This window comes from Haliaeetus albicilla, chromosome 22, assembly GCF_947461875.1.
Source record: "Haliaeetus albicilla chromosome 22, bHalAlb1.1, whole genome shotgun sequence".
NCBI lineage: Eukaryota > Metazoa > Chordata > Aves > Accipitriformes > Accipitridae > Haliaeetus > Haliaeetus albicilla.
This window is the reverse complement of record NC_091504.1, coordinates 17,855,794-17,870,721: the sequence shown is the minus strand read 5'-3', so window position 1 is coordinate 17,870,721 and position 14,928 is coordinate 17,855,794. Positions and strand designations below refer to the sequence as shown.

At 41.7% G+C, this 14,928-nt stretch overlaps 1 protein-coding gene across 1 annotated transcript; it reads right to left on the bottom strand.

Annotated features, from left to right (window-relative positions):
- Window positions 1–210: 210 nt before the first annotated feature.
- Window positions 211–14,218, bottom strand: DAGLB (diacylglycerol lipase beta). Its single transcript, XM_069810133.1, has 15 exons — window positions 14,063–14,218; window positions 13,368–13,519; window positions 11,086–11,260; window positions 10,173–10,434; window positions 8,928–9,053; window positions 7,834–7,961; window positions 6,724–6,850; window positions 6,291–6,374; window positions 5,757–5,834; window positions 5,271–5,351; window positions 5,048–5,175; window positions 4,485–4,553; window positions 4,314–4,386; window positions 3,040–3,293; window positions 211–1,505 (listed from the first exon to the last, which is right to left on the bottom strand). Exons 1-15 carry the CDS (start codon window positions 14,155–14,157, stop codon window positions 1,313–1,315), a joined length of 2,025 nt encoding a protein of 674 aa, XP_069666234.1. The 5' UTR covers window positions 14,158–14,218; the 3' UTR covers window positions 211–1,312.
- Between the last annotated feature and the right edge of the window lie 710 nt (window positions 14,219–14,928).

Genomic DNA, 14,928 nt, shown 5'->3' with positions numbered 1-14,928 from the left:
GCTAGTCTTAACTCCTCAGGGCAGACGCTGCAGCGGGCTGAAAGCAGCACCACTGCCACCACCTCGGGGGGGAAGCGTGCGCTAGGCAGGCCTTCACTGTCCTTTGCTAGTGGTAGCGACTTACCTTGCTGCACAGCATCTAGCTCTTTGAAGAGCTATAGACAAGTAAGTTTTGTCACACCCAGCATGCCTGAACATAACAAGACAGGATTTTAGAGTGCATTTTATTTTGTCTCTGTATTAAGTATCACAGCAAGAACATCCACACAGTTATTCTCAACCACGTCATATTACTTTATAACTTATTTCTATGATTTTTTTTTCAATAAGAAATGCTGCTGAGCCTTAAAAAAAAAAAGTTAAAATAGTTGCACACTAGAAACAAGGAATCCACTTTTTTAAAATCAGTAGAACTGGTTATACATTTTTGGCAGAATTAGATCAGTGCTCTTGGCAGTCAGAGCTAGTGACTAAGATGATGCCAAGGCATGAAAATTTTTTTTTTCTCCTCATTAAGTAGTTACAGTATTAGTTTAGTTTAAAATCAATAAAAGTAGTCATGGATCAACAAATACAAAAGACAGGTAGATGAAATAATATTGCACATGTGTATTCAAGCAGCATTTAACCACAACATTTCCCTGCTCCACCCCCCCACCCAGGATACTACCACAATCTGTAAGAAAAATAGTGCAATCAATCAGAACTGCCTGATTAAAAACCGGCGTGGGCAGCCTGCCTGCACACTCCCACCTGCCACAGACTTGTTCACTTACCCACCTCCAGCCGCTGAGAGAGATGGTGCAGCCTCTGGCACACTGCACTGTTGCTTTCATAGCGCTCCTTTCCTACAATGCCCTCCAGGCTTTGCAAAGGTCAGTCACAGGGCACTAAGGCAATGGCCTGAAGTGACTCTGAAGCAGAACTGGACTTTTTATTTTTATTTTTTTTTTTTTAGGTCTGACAGGGCTCTGCTCTAACGCATAGGCCAAGCTGTCCTCACGCACCCACTCACTGCAGTCAAGTATTCAGTTGACGCCTCGGCTCTTGTGCACCAGCGTACACAGGCTTAGCTAGAACTCCTCATACTGTTCCATTTTGTAAAAGCTCAACCTTCAGCATCAGTGCAGAATCTGTGCTTTAACCAGCATAATGTTACTTGAGGTTGCTGCAGAAGCAAGGGCATCAAGACCCTTGTTTACTTTACGCAATGCAAGAAAAGTACTGAAATCCACTTTGACTTAAGTGGAATGTGTCTTGAATACTTGAAACCTGCAATAAAAAACCCCCACACCTCGTCTTCGAGCTATGGTTATACTACATTGGTGTTATATTCTTGTGTTTGACAAGAAATACACGATGCATGTTCCTGAGACAAACTGTTCAGAGCTTTGAGCACAACATCTGGCATGTGGTCTGTTATCATCTTGGGACTTATTAAAATGCTGCTGAAGACTGTTTCATTTGACCATCTTGCTGTGTATTTCATATCTGAAGAGCACAACCTAAAAAGAAAACCAAACACATCACAAATACAATGGCTCAGACTGTCAGAACTGGTGCTGGTTGCCAAGCCTGAACAGACAACCTGGAGACTTTGGACCTTGCTCAGGGAGGAGTTGGAACCGTCTCACAGCAGGAAGGTGGGCTCCCAAGGAGCTACAGTTCTGACCGTCAGCAAACAGCTGGAAATGCTGCCATTCAATGTCCCTGAAGGCAGAACTACACCACATTGTACTGCGCCTTAACAGTGAAAGAAGTTATCCAATAATCCTACTCGAAGAAACATGGAATACAGTCTGAGCAAAGGGGGGTGAGGAGTTAAGCTCTGCACAGTCACATGGTTAATGTCAAATTTAGGGAATGAGTCAGTGGTATCAGTAGGAGACTAAACACTAGATTTAATGCTGCACATATGATGTATTTAGGATTTTATTTTATGGAACAGTACATGATGGGGGCTCTTGCGTGCTAGTCCAATTAAGAAAAAAACCATGATTAACTGCTGTGCTGTGGAGTAAATGAAGGAAAAGAAAGGAATTCAGTAAAGTAGAAGAGCAGCCATCGAGAAAACCTGCCAGGTCACAGGTGTTAAAAGTATCTAACTTTTAAAACCAGTATTGAATTTTTTAAACATTAAAGATGTGAAGCTTAAATACAATACTAATCTACTGAATGGGAGGAAAAAAGGTGGGTTCCTTCTCCAGCCCTTTTTTTCCCCTCTTCTGCAAGTTACAGATTATTTTTTTTTTCTTCTGTAAGATGGTCTTGTGCAAGTTACAGATGCTCTTACTTCTGTTTCAGAATGAAACAAGGGATATCAAGTACTGTCTGGCCTGTGGGCTGTTTGCACTTGTTTTGTCTAAAAAACCAACATCAACAAAACACAAACAAAAAATCCCCAAACCCAAAACCCCAAACACAACACTGCCCCACCAAAATGACTATCACCAAATCCTCACCCTTCCAGCAGTTTCAGCTTTTCTGTTGTCTTTGTCTCACCTTCCTGCATCCACAAAAAAGCAGCAAAGGACAGGAAACTAGAGGCTGCATGGGCGCACTGGTTACTGGGGCAACTGGACCTCTCCAGTCTGGCCAGGCCCACATTACAGGCAACATTTTGCCTCTTTCTCATCACCAACATTCACATGACTACTTGATAACTAGGTATTCTGTTATCACTTCACTACTACCAGGACATAAGACTGCAAGATCTGCAGTCTCAGGCAGGAACTGCAGCATGCCAAAGCTGAACTTAACAGTCCTACTGTTTAAAATCATCCCTTGAGCACACGCAATATCTGGGCAAAATAAGGCACGCAGGCATAAAGAGAAACAGTTTCCAGGCCTTGAAGTGAAACAGAAAGAAGCAGGGAGGCACAGAATAAAAACTGAAAACCTGGCTAATGTGTAATAACCAAAAATGGGTATTGGAGACGCAGATGAGACACAGAGCTGGAAATACGTACTTTGAAAGCGAGAAGCAGCTTTAAGTAGATTTTAGGAAAACAAGAGAGTGGTATTCATTATTCTGCTTACCTCCTAGAGCTGGATTCTTCTACAATATGGATAATCTTTCCAGGAAGATACAGATGAGGATACTGAGGTGGGGAATTTAAGTGCGATTCATCCTCAAGGGCATTGTATGAAGGTGATCGATGAACCATTAAACTCTCCTCAGCTAGAAGTGGCTGGGTGAGGGCATCTTGGTTTCTACCATCCAGCTCAGTTGGGAAGTTATCTGGATCTCCTCCAAATACTTCGTACCAACATCCACGCAGCAAAATCTGGTACTGAATTCAGAAAGAAAAGCAGTCAAATTGAGGTTTGGCATCTTTTCAAATAACTTATTTTAGTTGTGTGCTTGCACGCGCATCACCTGAAACTACAATTAAAATATTGAAAATGACTGTATGCACAAGCTCCCCAAACTTTTTGTTTGATAAAATCTTACCAAATTTTCCCCACAGTAATACCTATTTCACCGATATCTAACCCAAGCCACTAGTAACACTACAGGAAACATTACAATCTTTATCAGTTGAATTATTCTGTGTGGATTCTGCTCTGCAGATTTACATTTTCTTACATCTGTAACTTCTAACTGTCTGTTATCTTATTCTGTATTTACAACGTCACCCAGGCCCTCCACATGACTCCTCATCCTGGGACTACATGGAAATCTTGTGGGTACAGCAGGTTTAACTTTACATGTTCGGAAATGGCAGTTTTGAATCTTTAAGCCACTCCTCTATACCTCCAGTATCATCTTGCCTGACACCACGCTGTTCCAGCACTTTCAAAACTGAGTTTCTCACTAACAGTAAAAGAAGAGATAAGCAATTAACACCGTAACAGAGAAATATTTGCTTTCCCAACAAATTTTGAAGGTAAAATTTAAGTAAAACCACTAATTTGTTTACTTAATGATACTAAATGGTTATTAAAGTAAGTAATCTTACTGATTTTTCATAATTTTAGCTGGTTTGGTTCCCCCCCCCCCCATTTGCATTTTTTAATAGTTTCTTTTGTCAAGAAAACTAGCAAACAGATAATTTCAGGTCTTGGATGTGGTGCACAGATATCTTCCAGGTCTTCTTGAACCTTCATTTCCAACAAGACAGCTTTATAGGATAAGGGACTAACACAAAAGTCACTGAATTAAAAAAACCAAACGCTTCTGTTCCAAAACACAATTGTAACTCTCATCATTAAGATCAAAAATACACACACTAATTGTCACTTCATTAAAGCTGGGGCTTAACCCAGGTAACAATTCCACTGACTTTTAACTAGGAACTGCATTTAGTTACCTTGGGTCTGTTGCAGTTTGCCACAATTCTCACTATTCTCCTTTTTAAGTCCTCCATGTTGGGCATACTTAACCTGTTTAAACACACATAGAGCAAAGTAAAGAAAAGTCTCCTATTCTCTGCAATCCAATGCATCCCTGAAAGAATCATTTAAAAATATTTCCATCTCACCTTGCAACAAGGTCCTTTCCAACAATGACTGAAACAATGAAGTGCTTAGTGTAATCTGCAAGTGATTTGCTTAAAAACAACAACAAAAAAGACACACTTTAGATAAACTAAAGATATAAGCACACTTTAGTTTTATGATGATCATTATCTTCAACAAAAATACAAATACGTGGCAACAGAAGCAGCATTTGCAGTCAGTTCTTCAGTAGGCTTTCAGACCTACTTGCTACAGATGACAGAGTAACTTCAATGCTGATTGTAACAGTATGTGTAGATGTCAAACAGGCCAAGCTAGGCTAGTCAGGTGAGCATTTTATTGCTGAAACATTTATTTTAAACTCTAATTATACTATCTGACAGAATTCACTAGATATATTTCATTCTGTAATATTCCCCCAAGAACTTGACTGTAACTCAAGATGGAGCAAATCTAATTCCAGTGGAGAATGTATAAACAAACTCATAACACAGTCAAACCCAGAGTTATCATCTAACATATTTGTTAACTACCTTGAAGATTTTTACATCTTAAGACACAGAACCAAATAACAGAAGTCTCTTACCTTAACAGTCCTCCTGGAGGAGAAAAGGCATAACACCTTAATGTTGGGAAAGAGTTCCTGAGCATGATCGCCAATATAGAAGCTGTTCCACCACCCAAACTGTGACCAACTATCACAAGTTTATATTCCTACAGACAGAAAGAGAAGACTGAAACATAGACCTACACAGAAAAACCTGCATGTAATTTTTCTGGCAAACCAAATTATTTGGAAGGTAACTTACTGGAGCAATTGAGAAAGCCTGGTTTAAAATTCCATCATTTATTAGCTTCCGATAGATGTAGTTTGCAGCTTGAGTTATTCCCTACAAGACAGCATTTAAAGTTAGAAAAGAAGGGTATATCTAATCTGAAGTGTGATACATGTATACTTTAAATATAACACCATCACAGAACAATTTTCTTTTTGCAAAGCTGTTCTTCCCTTTAAACATGCTCCTGACAGAGGTCCAGTTATAAACAAGTGGTCTTGTATGTAATGGTTAAAAAGTTTTTGGAATATTTAATAAGGACGTAAAGTCTGACAAGAAGATTACAAATTCTACCTTGCAGTTCCAGCGGCAGTGTTTGATGCAACAACCAAGTCACTGAAATAATTTGTGCAATCCATCTCACAAGGAGAATACTCTTCTGTTTAACTAAAGGATCCCAGGTGTTTATAGTTTTCTTACTGCTGAGATGATTTATAAACAGCTACAGACTGCACACACCTTATGTACAAAGCCATTCTCTAGAACATCCTCCAGTGTCAAGTCTTCACAATCTGCTGACAGATCAGTGAGAATGTCCTGTAAACAAGACAGCTTTTGTCAGACCTCTCTGCAGGGCTTCATGGCTCACGGGTCACACTCTCCTACTCAGCATTGTCATAGGGACATCATCAAGCTGACCTCCAAGTTGGTAAGCAACAAAACACAACCCACCATAAATCACCACCCAAGCAAATATATACAGCAACCACAATTCTGATTCCAGCAACTACTTCCAAGCTGCAAATACAGACATTACAAATGCACCTCCACTCACAGTGAAAAGCATTTACCACGGCCTACCCTTCATGCTCTCTTCCAGTGGCACAGGGAATATTACCCATCCAAGGGCCAGAAGGCTTACAACTTAAGCCTGGAGGACACATACCTGTGAGTGAGTTGTTTTTACATGTGCCAGTGTAACACAATTTCCTCTAGATACTAGGAGTTTGCCTATTTCTATAAAGCTAATTATATATATCAGATGGATGATACCTCAAAAGACAAGGTTCCTCTCACTGCAACCACAATAGTTTCTTTTTTGTGATCCAAAGCAACAAAAAATGGAATCTCATAGATCTGGAGGGGAAAAACGTAATCAGTAATGACACCAACTTTTTATAAGAGTAAGCATTTGTTCTCACTTTCTGAAAGCTCTCTTACTGAGCTCTCTTTATTGTATTATGGAAAGAAGCTGAATTATTTTCTTACCAAGTTATTATAAGTGCCTTTATTGCAATACTGAGACAGATTTATGTCAATGGTTTTGTGGCTGTTCCTTTACATTAGGGGAAAAAAACCAAAAACCAGAACTGAATGTTTCAGGGCTTGTTTTCATTTGGCTTTGCATCTTGTATGTTATAAATGCAGAAGGCAAGCTAGAAACTTCACCCCTTGCTTTCACTGAATGCCTGTCCAGATTGTTTACCTTGTTATGAAAACTGATATGAATGAAGTCTCTGTACTGCAGTCCTGTTATTCTTAGGATGGATCCAAAGTGAAAGTTACGACGATCACTGCCAGTTATATCAGTATCTGTTGGTCTAGTTCCGCAACTAACAAATACAGAAGAGAAAAACTTTAATGTTCAAATTTTTTCGGTTTCCTTTCAAGGAATCAAACTCAGTTACATTTGCATAAGATTTCTGCCAGGAATCAAATGCTTTTTTTTTTTTAATAGTACCAGTAGTCTGATACACGATGTTACCTCTGACCACAAACCTGGTTTTGCCTGAGCAGCATGCCATACATTTTCAGTTCAAAGACTGGCAAATACACCATTGCTACAGGACTATGAGCAGAGCAAACAATGCGGTAAGAAAAAATTCTTAAGACTACAGGCCAATGACAAAAAATACAAACAAGCAAAAAGGAAGTTCAAAACAAATTCTGTACAGCAGGCTTATGTCATGTTTTATCCATTGTATTATGTGATTTTTCTTCCAAGTCATTTATATTACAGTAGGTTTAATAATTTCATGCTACTAATTAAGAAAATCATGGTTACAGTCATGAACATCAGTGGTCACTTAAATATACAGTAATCCTACACAGCATTATGCATACTTCAATACTGATTGTAGAAATTTTTTTGAGTAAAGGGGGAAAAGGGAATAATAGGAAGCTGGAGGAACAGGTAACTTCTGCTAATTCCTTTAAGACATGGAAAACTGCTGATACAGTTTTATTTATATATATATGCCCAAAAGGCAGTTCTAAAGTGCCTCATTTTAAAATGCTTGGTTTAATTCTAATTCTTCCTTTGACATTTTGCTAAATGATTTTTATTTATCTCAGTCACAAACTCTTCTTAAGAAACAAAAGCTCATCTGTTTCTGAGGGTGGAAGGACGTTGGAATTTTGCTTCTGCTTTGATGTTTGAATTTGTGAAAAATAACTCTACCAGTCAAGCTCAGGTACTCCCAAGAGTGATATAATTTAATGCAACAAAAATACTGCTATTGAAACTATTTTATTTCTGTTAATGCTAGTTCAATAAAAGGAAGCTATGTGTTTTTAAGCTCTTGATTGAACCTACCAGTCACCATTGAGCTTACAGAGTGCAGTAAATGGGTTGGTGTATATGTAATAGGGCCAGCCATAAGCAGCTGCAGCAAACAGCATATAGTGAGCAGCATTCTCCAGTTCAATATCCAAATCGTCTGTCTGAAAGGACACAGGGAAAGAAAAGGAAGGAGAGAGAGGAAGAGAGGTGTGTTAAGGCAGCCCCAGAATAAAACCTGAACACAGACTAGTGAAAATCAAGGCATGATGAAATATGCACTATCCAAAAGGAAAACCTCAAGGTCTAAGAGGAACTAAAAATAGCCACTCGTATTCCAGGAAAAAGCCTGTGTTTATTTACATAGCTACACAGCTCACCAGTCTTGAAAAGCTCTCATTGAATTAGTTTCTTCCAATACTTATACACTGATAAGCTCAAGACTGAAAACAACATTCACTCCAAATATGTTACTTAAGGATGTCAAAGGAATGGCTGAAGAGTCTGTAGCACATCTCTCTGGTAAGGACTTTTAAAGCATGACACCATCATACTGGATGGATTCAAAAGGAATTTGATAGAAATTGTTTGAAGTAGAATTATATACTTCCATGAAACACAGACCAAAAGAAGTTAAAATAATTTACAAAGGCATTTTACCATAGAAGACTAGCAAAAATCAATTAGCAAACTGTAACCTCTTTTTGCTTCTTATCTTCTCTGGATATTTGCAGTAGACATAATTTAAACAGACCACAGTACTGAAAGACTAGCTTTTCAGTTCTATGCAAATAGTACTAAATAATTAATTTTCCCTCTGTTCCCCTTCTCTTCCAGCTGTTCAACAGTGATCAAGTGTCCTAAATGGTTCCTTTTTGTACTTAATTCCTCATTCGTATATAAGTTCTACTTAGGCAAAAGCAGACAAATGTTTTGACTGCAAACTCATCAAGATGTTTTCACTGCATGTATTATTAATTTAAATTGTTGTGAATTTTTATAGTAGTGTTTAATCTTGTTAAAACCAAAACCAAAACAAAAACCCCCTTGCACAAAGAACTGCATTTCAGTTTGATCTGGCACCACCTCCTAGAGTAATTGCACCAGAGGCTGCAACAACCCTATCTTACCACAAGAGATGATGGAGAATGACACAGGACTTCTTCAGGCTCTTTTGGGCAACTTTCCATTTTATCTTGCTCTTGATGGAGCAGAGTCAAACCAGCTGCTATGTCACTTGGCACCAGATCAGTGTCCTGTACAAAGAAATGAAAGAGCGCTTAAAGCCATCCCACGCCTCAACATGGCAAGACTATCTCCTAAGAAAATGCACATGGAATTCTATTTTTTCAGTTTATATAAATACATTTCACTCAGAGACAATGTGCATTGGAGAAACAGCTCACAGCAGCATCTAGCCTCTCACCCTTCTGTATATATTGAATGCTTTCTTCATTAAGACCGATGACAATTCTACACATGAATTTCATCACTTAACAAAATACCCAACAGAGGACCCGCTCAGCCATATAGCAAATAAAGATCCAGACATTATTGATCACCATTCTACACCACTATGTGAAAAGTCCTCTACAGTGAGAGCTAAGAAGGATTTTACACAGGAGAAGGCTGAAGGGCTTTTATTCAACTATTTGGGACAGTCATCTCTCCGTATGACTTACGCCCTTTACCGTATAAACCACTAAGTAGGCTGTGGCTATAAATCAGCATGCCCAAGTACCGCTTGATAAACAAGACCTACTAGTCTTGAAATCATGAACAGATTTCAAAGTCAACATTGAACTATGACTGCCCAAACAGTAGTGACATGAAATTGAGCTAAATCAATGCTATGCAGACTCCAATTTCGCAGACACTTTCTGTTTCCAAAAAGCAACTTCCTGCATGTGCACACTCTAGTCTGGCACATGCTCAGAACTGGCTCAGAATGGGAAGACTGCCTTAACAGACTGTGGGGTTCATTTTTTTTAACAGTCAGAAAGTAGTCCAGTTCTTTGCTATGGGTATGACTCCTTACTCATCGTCAGTAGGAAAAATGCCTGGATCTTCACATATTGAGGAAAAGAAACTCACCCTTGTTCTCCTGACTAGGTACCTAAGGAGAAAGAATACTGTTTTCTCACAGCCCTTCGTGCTTGTGAAGGGAGAGAAACCTTTGTTAAAGGGAAGGAAAAATCAGTGTTGTATACCTTGTATGGGAATCACCTTTAATTTTGAAATTGGCATATTCGAAACCTGATTTCAAGACACAGGGTAGCAAGGGACTTCTAGGTGAACAAAGGTACACGTGTGTTGCAACATCTGCAAATTCAGAGTTAGTCAAAACAGAACATAAAAAAAGCTTTCCATCTTACTGAAAAGTAGGCGCGGAAAAGCTCTGCAATACTTGTAAAAGCCACTCGATGGTCATCATCTTGCACAATACAACAACACAGTAACCTGATTCTTTTTTCCCAGACTCTGGTGGCAGTGTTCTTCACATTATATAGCAACTGCCCTGACTGACTGCTTTCCAGGTTCCGATTTACACTATCGGTGAGGTAGAATGTCTTCTTCCCACCAAGTGGATCAAAGACGATTACAACTCCAATGATGGTAAAGATGATGATAACCCAGCTGCAAAACAGAAAGAAGTGGGATAAAAGGACTGTGAAACCAGATACTCCTGATAAGTAGGCAGGAAAACACAACTATAGATCTTGACAGACAGAAAACAAAGTTAGAAGTGAAATACTGCATGAATACCATCTGTTACTGTCTTAAGGGTGCATGTTCTGTTATTGGGCTTTCAATCCACTAGGCACAAGAACAAGGCTGTCAGCAAATTTCACATAGGGCACCAAACTCAAAATCACAGCCCTGTGCTTCGGAAATAGCAACCCAGAGGTGTGAAGGCTCCATTTTTCAATACCAGTTAAGTGATCTAGTTACCACCCGCTTCAGATTTGGTTTTCTACATTGCCATCTATCCCTCTTACCCTTTCCCATCTTCACCTCCTTTCCCTCACTTTAGCACATGCTCTCTCAAGGCAAGTAGCTGAAGCTTGTTTAGGGAAGGATACCAACTCATTCTACCTGTCTAGACTTAAAAATTCTTCTCTCTTCACAATGAAAACACTTCTATGAGAAACCACAATAATTTATAAGAAATATCAAAGTCTCCAACTGCTGGAAAAGCCTTCAACAAATGCATACAAAACCCATGTAAACCGTATTTTCCATTTCACGTACACTATCAAGCTTAGATTTGCAGGAAGGCACCTTTACCTTGCAATAACTGTCCCAATGATCACATTTATCACAGTCTTCTCACAGTGCACACTGCTGTCTGTCACCCATACAGCTCCTACAACAGCCCAGATGAATTCAGGCAAATAGAGAAGTAGGCGAGTATAAAGTAGCTTGGGAAGTGATTTTCTTGGGCCTGGATTAGAAATTGTTCCTGAAATTACAAGGAGAATTTAAAACAAGAACTGTTTATGAATGCATCTTAAGTACATAAAATCCTACCTGGATATACAAACTTTCTGAGCTTTACGGAAAGTAAGAAACTTAAGTAAGAAACTTAATTGAAACTATAAAGTATTTTCATACTAATGGAAAACTATCACTGAAAAGAAAAACAACAATGGGTTTATAGCTGTGCTTCTTAGAATCTACTCTATTAATACCCAAAATCACTCTCTAGTCAGACAGTTCTGCAGTGAACTGTAGTGCTGTGCCCAGCATAAGCCAAAGCCGCATACTGGAGCGTTGGCTCACCTACAGTTCCTTATGACTTTTAGTGCCTGCTTTTATTATTATTCTACTTAGCTTTTAGTTGGCTGAATATTTCATTTTTAGATGCTACTCTGCTGGGCTACAATGAAGTTCTGTTTACTCAGTCACAAAATAGTAATTTAATTCCCATTTTTATGTAGGAGAACAAAAATAGGACCATTACCAGGACAAATACTTCTTAAGACTATTTTCTGTATTGTTAGCTTACTAATAACCTCTTCCTTTTAGCAATCTTAGGCCATAAAAAAGGGAATAATTTTTGGCCAGCTCAGCTCCTTAAACCAGTTTGTTGATCACAGGGTTATGAGGTGGTGGGGTGTGCGTGCTCACGCGCAGGCAGGGTAATTTGTAAAGGCTTAAAACACTGCAGAACAAAAACAACTTTGGAAACTATGTTCCAATTGTAAAGCTGTGGTTCACATACAGTGACAAAGCTGTTTAAAAAGCCCTTGATCCAGTGGTCGCTTATTCCCATTCCCGGGCTGTAGCCTGTACTACAACAGCATGGTTGCTTATACAGATACAATCTGATGAAACTGTGGCTCCTGAAAACAACTTCTTTCCTTTCCCAGCACCACAACCCAGTGTACAAGTTCTCCAGTCAGGTTCACCACTGGCATCACTAACGCTCACGTCAGTACAGTGCAAGGGGTGGTGCAAGAACCATTGCTCCCAAACCCAAGCATTATAATCACAGTCCAAGACAGCTCACCATTTTCTTGGAAATCCAGCCTCAGAGTTCTTCCATGTCTTAGTTATAATGGCCTTGTAGCTGTACTGTCATAAAGAACAAGACTCTTTTCTCCCTGCTATTTAAAGTTACATCTCTCACCCTCTCAACTTTGATATAAACTGCTTAACTTGGCTAATCTTCCTTTCCCTTCTCTGGAAACTGTAGGAAAAAAGTGGTTAAATTCAAGGCCAGAATTATGATCCACATCTCTGCTCTGTCATAGTTTCTCTTCATGCACTCTTTATGCTTCTTTCCACTTACGTAATTTAAATACTCCTTTATTTACAGTGTGTTGTGAGAACCAATACATTAGAAATCATGGTATCTCATCTATTACTCCAGAGACCACACACATATTTCAATCTTCCTAGCATTACTTTGATAACGAGGTGCCTCACCAGGAAAAAAGCGTTCCTAGCGTTTTTTAACCCCAAATGAACCATTTCTACAAATGAGTAGAATTTGCATTGGGGCCCTTACTTCTGTTTAGCCGTTCACTTCAAGCAGTAAGTCCTGTTCTATTTAACAGTACTTACTGCATTAGTTTTACTACGATATGTATATAGATCACTTTCCTATGTGTGTTTTTTCTCAAGCAACCCACTGCAGCTAATGAACTTTCACAAGACATTACTAAGCCTGCCTATGCAAGGTGAAGCTAACATGATACTTCAGATGAGAAATTGGTCTTGGATAAATCCCCCTAAATTCCTGCCAGAGAGGTTGAGCGGTGTTCCATTCGAGGTCCCGTATTAATGGTGAACATAGAGGAAATTTTCAAGATGCTCCGATGGCAATGAACATGTCACCATTAACTGCACTAAGCTATTGTGTCCATTTATTATTTTAGATTCCTGACTAACAGAGGTAATGCTATTAAAGCAAATACATTAATGCTGACAGACAGTTTCTCAAGTTTGACTACCATAAAAGCACTTGAATTTCTTTGCATTTTTTAATGTCAACTCCAGACTAGGGAAAAAAAGAAATTACAATCCTATTAGGTAAATATAAAGTGTTATTATTAAGTATTTACCTTGCATACTGACATATACAAGAGCAGATAATGCACATATTATAGAAGCCAGGAGAATGAGGAGGACGAGCAAGTAGCTGTGCAGCAATCCTCCCCCAGGACAGTTAAACTGCCCTTTATGAACTGTGTAAAGAGCAAGAATTCCAATCCACCTACAGGAAAGTAAGATAAGAGAAGTTATAGCTGGCAGGGAAAGGTGCATCCTGCAAAGCGATCACCTGACAAATAGTCTTCATCTTAACGAAACCACTAGAGTTTTCATCTTAACGAAAGCATTCCACAAAGACTAACAGAAAGAGCTGTTACAGAAGGGATTTGCCAGAATGAGACGACTCTACGAATACTCGGCAGAAACGGCAAGAGACCCCCCGCAGATCCCGGAGGACCCCGGCGGACCTAAACAAAGGAACCACCACCTTACCCCCAGAAGTCGCGCAGCCCCGTTACCGCTGCCCGCCGGCGGTTGAGGACGGCCGAGCGATCGCGGCCCGGGGCGCGCGGCACAGAGGGCAGCAACCGGACCGGACCGGACCGGACCGGACCGCGCCGGGCGAGTCCGGGCGCTCCCTCACCAACGCGCCGCTCCCCTCCCCAGCCACCCCACGCCTCAGGAGCCGGGGGCGGCGCCAGGCGGCCGCAGGCCGGCCCTGAATCCCGCCCGCCCGCGGCAGGAGCCGCGGAGGTACCGGCCTTACCACACCAGCCTGACGAAGAGCTCAAAGGCCCCCGGGAGGACGAAGTCGTCGCTGCCGATGGCCCACCGCCTGCCGAACACCACCAGACCCGGCATCCTGCGGGCCGCCGCCGCTCCGTGACGGCCGCCCGAGCACCGGCGCCGCCGTCCCGCTGCCCCCGCAGGCCACACCGCCCGCCCGCGGGCAAGCGCGACGTCACGGCGGCGCGACGTCACCACGCACCGCCCTGCGGGCATGCCGCCCTTCCACCCCCCCACCTCCCCCGCGCCGATTGGGTCCAGCCGCGCACGCGCCCCTGGGTGGCGCCGGCTTTCCCGCCGTCCCGCGCGCAGCCAGTAGGCGGGGCTCTTCAGCCAGGCGCGTGCGCGGCGGCAAAGCGACGCGGGAAGCCGGCATCGCCCCGCCCGGGGGGGGGGAGGCGCATGCGCAGAGCGGGCGGCCAGAGGCGGCGGCCGCGAGATGGTGACAGCGCCCGCGAAACGGCCGCGGCCGCTGCCCAGCGGCCTAAGAAGGTGACGTCAAGGAAGGGGGATGACGACAAGAGGGCTCAGGGGTAAGGAATAAACCCCGTGCCAAGTACCTGCGTATCCCAGCACTGTCCCCGTCCCCTCGGGAGCTGGCACGCCCGAAGGATGGCACCTCGACCACCACGGGGTCACAGCCGGGCACCGGAAAACCAGCAAAAATGCTTAATTAACAGCTGCAGCAAACGAAGAGTCAGAACAGCAACGCGTGTCCTCGAGCTGGGAGGTGTCACGGCTGCTCGCCCCGAGCCCCAGCTGCTGGCTTTTGTTACTCCCACAGACCCCTGCACGGTTCTGAGCGCACACCGGGACACTTTGCAACCAAATTAAAGGACAAAGCTA